Source organism: Lactuca sativa, chromosome 6 (genome assembly GCF_002870075.4).
Source record: "Lactuca sativa cultivar Salinas chromosome 6, Lsat_Salinas_v11, whole genome shotgun sequence".
In the NCBI taxonomy this organism is placed as follows: Eukaryota; Viridiplantae; Streptophyta; class Magnoliopsida; order Asterales; family Asteraceae; genus Lactuca; species Lactuca sativa.
Window position 1 is genome coordinate 85892610 of NC_056628.2, and position 7623 is coordinate 85900232.

Genomic DNA, 7623 nt, shown 5'->3' on the forward strand with positions numbered 1-7623 from the left:
GCAAGATAGTCATTTTATGTATGCGAGGGACGAAACATGCACATTTTAACGATACGAGGGACGGTCTAAGTTAATTTTTGAAAATAGGAACTAAACATGCTTTCTGACACATGCACGAAGGATGATTGACGTAATTTACCATAAAAATTATATATTATTTTAAATTTGTCACTGCCTAAGGGTCTTACGTAGGCTCTTATGCACCAGCAGCCTCGGGTAATATGTAGGCGCTTACCTCACAATCTACAAATAAAATATAATTAATCACCAAAAGTATAAACTAAAGTTAAATAAATATAGAATAGGCAAAATAGATAAGTTAAGCAGGACTCGCTAAAAAAATGTATGGATAAAGAATATATGTTTTTAAAAGGAAATTAAAAAATATATATAAATTTTTTATTGGTGAGCTAAGCCGGAATGAATTTCCAAGAAGGTCCATACAATTATATGCACTAACCATGACTTGCTCACTATAAATGATCATCACTCCATTCTTTTACCATCAAATCACAATCCAACCAAAAAATAAAAGTCAATCCGATCAATAAGAACATGGTAAAAGTTCCAAGAATCAAATTGGGTTCACAGGGTTTAGAAGTGTCAGCTCAAGGTTTGGGTTGCATGGGTATGTCTGCTGTTTACGGACCCCCAAAACCCGAACATGACATGATCAACCTCATCCACCACGCTATTGACACCGGTATCACCCTACTCGACACATCCGATGCCTATGGCCCTCACACCAACGAAATCCTACTCGGAAAGGTCACACTCTTGCTTGTACCCTTAATCGCTTATTATCCAGTTAATAAATTCAGTAATTAAAAAGACTTATAAACATGCAATGCAGGCTTTGAAGGGAGGAGAAAGGGAAAAAACTGAGTTAGCTACCAAATTCGGGATCAAGTTTGAGAATGGAAACCGTGAGGTGTATGGTGATCCGGAATATGTCAGGGCTGCTTGTGAAGGTAGCTTGAAGCGGCTTGAGGTTGATTGCATTGATCTATATTATCAACACCGAATTGACACACGTGTGCCCATTGAAATCACGGTATGTATAGACTCTGTGGATCGTATTTCCTACTTAGCCTCTGAGATTGTTTTGTTTACTTGAAAAGATGGGAGAAATGAAGAAACTGGTGGAAGAAGGGAAGATTAAATACATAGGATTATCAGAAGCTTCAGCTTCAACCATTAGAAGAGCCCATGCTGTGCACCCGATAACTGCTGTTCAACTAGAGTGGTCCTTATGGTCCAGGGATGTCGAAGATGAAATTATCCCTACTTGCAGGTTTATTTGAGTTTTTACTTGTAAAGGTAAAATAAAATTAATATTTCCGACTTTCTCATCAATTGATAAAGTAAATTTTGTCAGAGAACTTGGCATTGGAATTGTGGCATACAGTCCTCTAGGACGCGGATTTCTTTCATTGGGTCCGAAGATGGTTGAGAATTTGACAGATGGCGATTTCCGCCAGGTCAGCACAAACCAAACTGAATCGGATTATCCAGCTATTATAATATGAAATCATTAAATTGGGTTTCAACTTATGTTTATATATATTTACTTATTATTTTTTTGTAGAATCTACCAAGGTTCCAACCTGAGAATCTTGAAAATAACAAAAAGTTGTATGAGAGAGTTAGCACGATTGCACTAAAGAAAGGGTGCACCCCATCACAGCTAGCATTAGCATGGGTTCACCATCAGGGGAATGATGTGGTCCCCATACCAGGAACCACTAAGATTGAAAACCTTCAACAAAACATTGGAGCTTTATCTGTGAAACTAACACCACAAGACATGGCTGAACTTGAATCCATTGCTTCAGCTGATGCAGCTAAGGGTGATAGATACATGGATGGTTTCCCCACCTATCTAAACTCCGACACCCCACCTTTGTCTTCATGGAAAGCTTAGTAAACACATCTGTTTCTTTATCACCTTTTTGTGTTATTATGTTGTGTCTATCATTGTACTTTTGAGGTTATGACTTCTGATAATAAACCTCAACTGTTGTACTATTTTTGAGTGAATTTTGAAATAGTAGTGACCTATTTAGTAAATTATATATCCAACAAGCAACCACTTAATTCATGCACTTACAAGTTACAACCCCCATCTAGAAAAACCCCATTTGTAAGACAAAATAACCAAAAGACTAAACCTCAAACATATTACATACTCATCATATACACAACAAAAACCGTTACAACTCATTTCCAAAATCTAACAAAGCAAACTTAACATGCAACCCGATCTTCCCCCCATCCACAACCAACCTCCCCGCAACCACCAACCAATGACCCGGCGAGTCCTGTGGCCCACGTGCCACCTCATCCGTGTCCACAAACTTCCACAACTTCGTGAACCGAACCGGCACCGGTGGGCTATCAGGAAACACACCCGAGTTCACCATCGCACCCACTTGCTTCTCAGCATTAGCCACCGAGCCACGTGTGAAGGTGGTAAAAGTCGAGCTCAGGTTCGTGAAAAGACTCGACTTGCGAGCCACGGGTGCACCGGCCCACTCAGTCTTACGTATGGAGCAGTTGGGCAAGTGGGTGAAGAGTAAACGGAGGTGTAGTATGGTTTTGGGCCATTTTCCTTTTGTTATGAGTTGGGCCCCGGTTACTATGAAGACTCCGGGTGTTTGACTTTGTTGTAGCCAGTTTGGGTCGTGTTTGACTATGGAGGAGCAGACGTTGGAATAGCGTTTCCATCGGACTGGTTCCAGGAATTTGGAATTGGAATTGGAATTGGAATTGGAATTGGGATTGGAATCGGAATCGTCGGAGCCTCGCCATTGAGGTGGTGTGGTGGGTTTTGGGGAGTTTTGTGTCATGGTGTCGGGGAGGCTTGAGAGGTGTTGTACGTGCATTGCTAATCGGTTGTGTTTTTTGCCTTCGAGAAATAAACGGAGACCCGTTACGGGTTTATCGTCGCTTATAACCTGAGAAAGTATCAAAAAAATTTAATAATACTCAAGGTGTGTGTTTGGTTTGTGGAGTTTGATGGAATTGGAATTCGAGATTCCATTCCATGGTGAGTTTCGTTGGAAAACGAACGGAATTCATATTCGATGGGTTGAACCATTATAGGGGTGGTATGGTAAGAAGGAATTTAAGTCAATTTTTTCATTGATAGAGGAAAAAACTCTCGTTATATCAATATATGTAAATACAAGGTACAATTTTATAAAATTTTATATGTTATTTAATTATAGACACCACTTACCTGAGTTGTGCTGACATAAATCTTGGGGCCCAAGAAATTAAACTGTAGCCGAGGGCAAGATGTCTTTCTTCTTTGATGTCTAAGAGGTAGCTCACAAAACAGAGGTGCCCATAGTCTAGGAACTTGAAACTCCAAGAAACATTGCAAGTCTTCTAGAGCAGGCTTATCTAAGCAAAATGATTGACACAAATAAGTAAATGACAATTTTACCCTTCTACATTTCACATACCCAACTTATCAATCATACAATGAGATTTTGTGGGATTTAATTTCATTGACTTACAACGTAAATATAAGTTGATTGCATGACTAAGATATCCACTCCCTGGAATCCCATTAAGAAGAGAAGTAATTGGCACAAATTTAAAGAGCATTGCTTCAGGATTATTTCCAACTGTCTGAAGCCATTTTGAGTGAGTGTCTGAAAATACATCTCCACCTCTTTTACACTCGATAACTGTGAGGCCCTGTTTATAATACACTTCAATAAAGTTATGAACTTTGTGATGTTTATCGAATAAAGCTTTGAATTTTGTTATGTATGTTGAAGTGTAGTATGAATTTAAGCTCCAAAAAGAGTTGTTTTTAGAGATAAATTCATAGGACACTTCAATAACAGAATTTTAAATTTTGCAGTGTTTGGTTTAAATTTTTTTTTATCTATGTTGCAACTTACATCCTTGCTTGAAGTTTCTGTAACATTAGTGAATTGCATTGTATGTGGCTGCAACATACGGTTGAACACATCTGGAACCTAACAAAGAATCAAGAATTATTTAAAAAAATTACATAATAGTTCAAGAATTAAACTAGTAAAAAAAAAACATATTACTTTTTGTTTTCCATCTCTTGTTTTTCTCTCTATTAGAGAAGGACTCCTCCCATCTGAAAACAAACTATCTCCAAGATCATCCAAATATCCCCTAAGATCTGCAGGAGAAATAGTTGAAGAGGGTTTTTGTTTAACACAGATTAAATCTTGACCTCCAACAGCCATTCCCACTATAATGTGTGTGCCATAAGTTTGAATGAATCTGTCTCATAAAACATATCTGATAAGCATTATTTATATTAAGTCAATTGTTATGTAAAATGTAAAACAGAGGAGTACCTAGCTAGTATCAATGGATTCCAGAAAGTTGGAACAGATTTCTTGACACTTTCTTTGAGTACTAATGGAGATGATGTTAGATGCAAATAGTAGAGAGAGATAAAGTAACCATCAAAAGCAAGATATTTGGCATCTGTGACATCATTTAACCATGCTCCACTTAGATCAAATAAGGCATTGAAGTATCCTGATGGGACTTTTCCTTGTATTGATGATTTTTGATTAAGTAATTCTGACATCTACAAGAAACACATGAGAAAAAAGAAAAAAAAAATGTTAGGCTATTCTATACATGTCACATTGCATTGGATTTTAAAAGTACTGATAATACTCTATGCATTTTGTCAAAAGCTGATATAGATTTAACAGCTGAATAAATCAGTAGTGCTACTTTATGACAACTCACAAGATTCCAAAAACACAAGTGACTACGGAAGACAATGAAAGTCTTGAGTCCACATGTATCTGAAGAGTACTTCCAAAATTAGGTCACCTAAGTTTGCAGTCATTTGCTCTTATTTTAATTAGTAGATTTGAAATAATTAGTAACTAATGCAAAAAATAGTTATCACCTTATCGAACTCTAAGCAAAAAAGGAGTTAAGAAGCTCATCAATTTTGAATCCCAAACATCAAAAGTGTACCCTAATTGGTATATGATCATCGCACATAAACTCCAATTGCATAGAAAAAATAAAATAGAAGGCGATCTTCGTAAAGGAACAAGTGATCACCTTGTTAAATTCCAAAACATCCGATTTAAAGCGAATACGATCTCCTTTATCACAACGAATATCCTCAGAAACCCCAGAAATGGTGGTGCCACAGCCTGGAAGAACAATGTCTCTCTTCCTCGATTCATCCAGCTCCACTAACCGTCCACCATCAGGACAACTTTTCGCGAATTTTAACCGAAAATCGCTCGCAACATCAAACCCTAATCCCAAAGAATCCAAAGCCCTGAGCTCAATCGGCTGGTTAGAATAATCCATCAAATTGCTAACCAAACACACAGAGACTTGAATTTAGTATGAATCGATCGGATTAACAGCCATAAACAGGGGAAGTAGTAGAAATAACGGAGTGATGAAGCAGATATAGAATTGGAGTACTGTTGGTAGCAATTATACGAGCTACAAAATGGGAGTGGAGACTGATTCTGGTGATGATAACGACGTTTGACCTGATTAATTATATCAATCAGAGACCGGTGGGGCAGTAGGTGTGCCATTTTTGGAGCAACCAGTTTGACCCGGTGACTGTAGTTTGGCAACTGCACGGCTCCTTTTAGACTTTTTCCTCCACCTTTGTACCGCCTACCAAATTCTACCGGCCAACATTTACGCTCCACTAAATTATAATTTTGATAAAAGGAATGGTTGGCTCATGGCTGACATATTTTTCTATTTATATTTGATTTCTAAGGTTTTAATTTGTTGAATTTGTATTGATTTTTGAAAAAGTAAATTATAAATAGTTTATTATAGATTGACTTTTAATAAAAATGTTTATAAAGTCTTTAAGGGGTGTCAATTTACCAACCTCTTTAGAGCATATGGTATGTGCAACTTGAAGTGGTGTTATAACAAGAATCAACAAGAAGAGGGGTAGTGTTCATGGTGTTATAACACCCGTTAAGAGAGAGAGAGAGAGAGAGAGAGAGAGAGAGAGAGAGAAAGAGAATTTGTGCAATCAATAGAAGATCACGTTTCATTTAGTCATGGCCACAACAAGAAGCAACATAACTAGATACAACAAGAAGGGGAGGAGGGTGTTCATGTTATAACTAGCTTATGAGGTGTCACATCAACAATAATAGCATCCCTCGTTGTCCATATCATATGCTCTTAGTCATCCCAATAGTTTAGTTAAATTTTTACATTTGCTCTCTGATTTTTATTTTATACTCAAACCTTTCCTATAATATGATTTTACGGTGTGTTTCGTCTCTAATAGATGGTAATCCCAAGATTATATTAACCTTTATAATTTACTTTAACATTTTTATTATTGAATTTATCTTTTTTAATAATAATTAAAAATTAATATGGCTTGTCCAATTTAAAACTTTTTAATATGGATTGTTTTTATGATTTTTAAAAGTTGCACGTATTATATTTGAGTATGTTATCATTTACTATGATCTGTTAAATGTTTGAAAGACTTTTTTTTTTCTCCGACTAAAACCGATAAAGATTATATATTTCAAATATTATTTTTGAATATTTTTGCAAAAATGAAACAAAACTCTAAATCTAATGTAGATTTGTCCTTCTCATCAAACACTATCCTCCAACTCCACCACTTTAGTTGCCAACATCACCTCCATTTTTGCTACCAGTCACATCTATACCTCTCATCACTCTATAAAAACCATGAGGTGACACCAATTATGAAATCGAGAGAGAGGGGGGGGGGGGGGGGGGGGGGGGGTTAAACGAGAGCAATAATGAAATCGAGAAACTAAGAATCAATGTGACCATCCAATTTTGAATGGTATTTTTATCGGGTTTTTCCAAATATATTATAAATTTTAATTTCTGAATTCTATATGAATTGATGTTAATATCGATATAATAATTTTTTAATAAAAAATATGAAAATGCTTATTTTCCTAATAATTTTTTATTATATGCATTAATTACATGTGATTAAACTTGTAACATCTCGATTTCCGGTGTACAAATATTCTTTTATTAATTTAATAAATGGATATTGGTATAAATGTAAATAAATAAATAGTTTGATAATAATTATGGTTAAAAGAATTAAGATATAAATATTTAAAGGCTTTGTAATCATAAACGAATGGAGGGGATGAAAGCGCTCAAGTTAGAAATTTGTTATGCTACAATAATTGTTTTGGGATGATTTATGTCATTATGGCCTAGTTGGAATCATTGTTTCAATGAGAAAACTCAAAAAATTTGAATTTCAAGAAACATATATATATATATATATATATATATATATATATATATATATATATATATATATATATATGTCAAAGCTAGTGAGAGCGTTGTTTTTGTACTATATATGGAGGATATACAACTCATAAGAAACAATTTCCTAACTGCACAAAGTGTACAACTTGGCGTGAGAAATGTTTCTCTATTAAACACTTCAAAAGCAACATACATACTGAATGTAAAGATCTATGGAGATAGATTTTGAGAGACTCTAAAACACCAGTCCTCTAGTTTTCAAGTTTTAAAGCCACTTAACTCGCATTTAAAAATAATTGAATTTTAGTTGTAGAAAATGGTTCC

The 7623-nt window shown here is 35.5% G+C and overlaps 2 protein-coding genes across 3 annotated transcripts; one reads left to right on the forward strand and one right to left on the reverse strand.

Moving 5' to 3' along the window:
- Positions 1-499: 499 nt before the first annotated feature.
- On the forward strand, positions 500-2070 carry LOC111885164 (auxin-induced protein PCNT115). Of its 2 annotated transcripts, none has more exons than XM_042895808.1 (5): positions 500-768; positions 854-1054; positions 1092-1294; positions 1379-1481; positions 1589-2070. In XM_042895808.1, the coding sequence occupies exons 1-5, from the start codon at positions 556-558 to the stop codon at positions 1922-1924; spliced, it is 1056 nt and encodes a 351-aa protein (XP_042751742.1). In that variant the 5' UTR covers positions 500-555; the 3' UTR covers positions 1925-2070. The 2 variants fall into 2 exon arrangements, with proteins under 2 accessions (XP_042751742.1, XP_023737241.1); XM_023881473.2 differs by having other exon boundaries at positions 1122-1294.
- LOC111885074 (MACPF domain-containing protein At1g14780) lies at positions 2071-5612 on the reverse strand. Its single transcript, XM_023881392.3, has 7 exons — positions 5086-5612; positions 4353-4591; positions 4074-4275; positions 3918-3995; positions 3525-3708; positions 3242-3408; positions 2071-2957 (listed from the first exon to the last, which is right to left on the reverse strand). Exons 1-7 carry the CDS (start codon positions 5341-5343, stop codon positions 2214-2216), a joined length of 1872 nt encoding a protein of 623 aa, XP_023737160.1. The 5' UTR covers positions 5344-5612; the 3' UTR covers positions 2071-2213.
- Between the last annotated feature and the right edge of the window lie 2011 nt (positions 5613-7623).

Coding starts and splice junctions, on each gene's coding strand:
- LOC111885164 (XM_042895808.1), top strand. CDS start 556: ATGGTAAAAGTTCCAAGAATCAAATTGGGTTCACAGGGTTTAGAAGTG. Junction 769..853: donor ACGAAATCCTACTCGGAAAG/GTCACACTCTTG, acceptor CATGCAATGCAG/GCTTTGAAGGGAGGAGAAAG. Junction 1,055..1,091: donor GTGTGCCCATTGAAATCACG/GTATGTATAGAC, acceptor TTTCCTACTTAG/CCTCTGAGATTGTTTTGTTT.
- LOC111885074 (XM_023881392.3), bottom strand. CDS start 5,343: ATGGATTATTCTAACCAGCCGATTGAGCTCAGGGCTTTGGATTCTTTG. Junction 3,709..3,917: donor CAGAAACTTCAAGCAAGGAT/GTAAGTTGCAAC, acceptor TATTATAAACAG/GGCCTCACAGTTATCGAGTG. Junction 3,409..3,524: donor AATCAACTTATATTTACGTT/GTAAGTCAATGA, acceptor CATTTTGCTTAG/ATAAGCCTGCTCTAGAAGAC.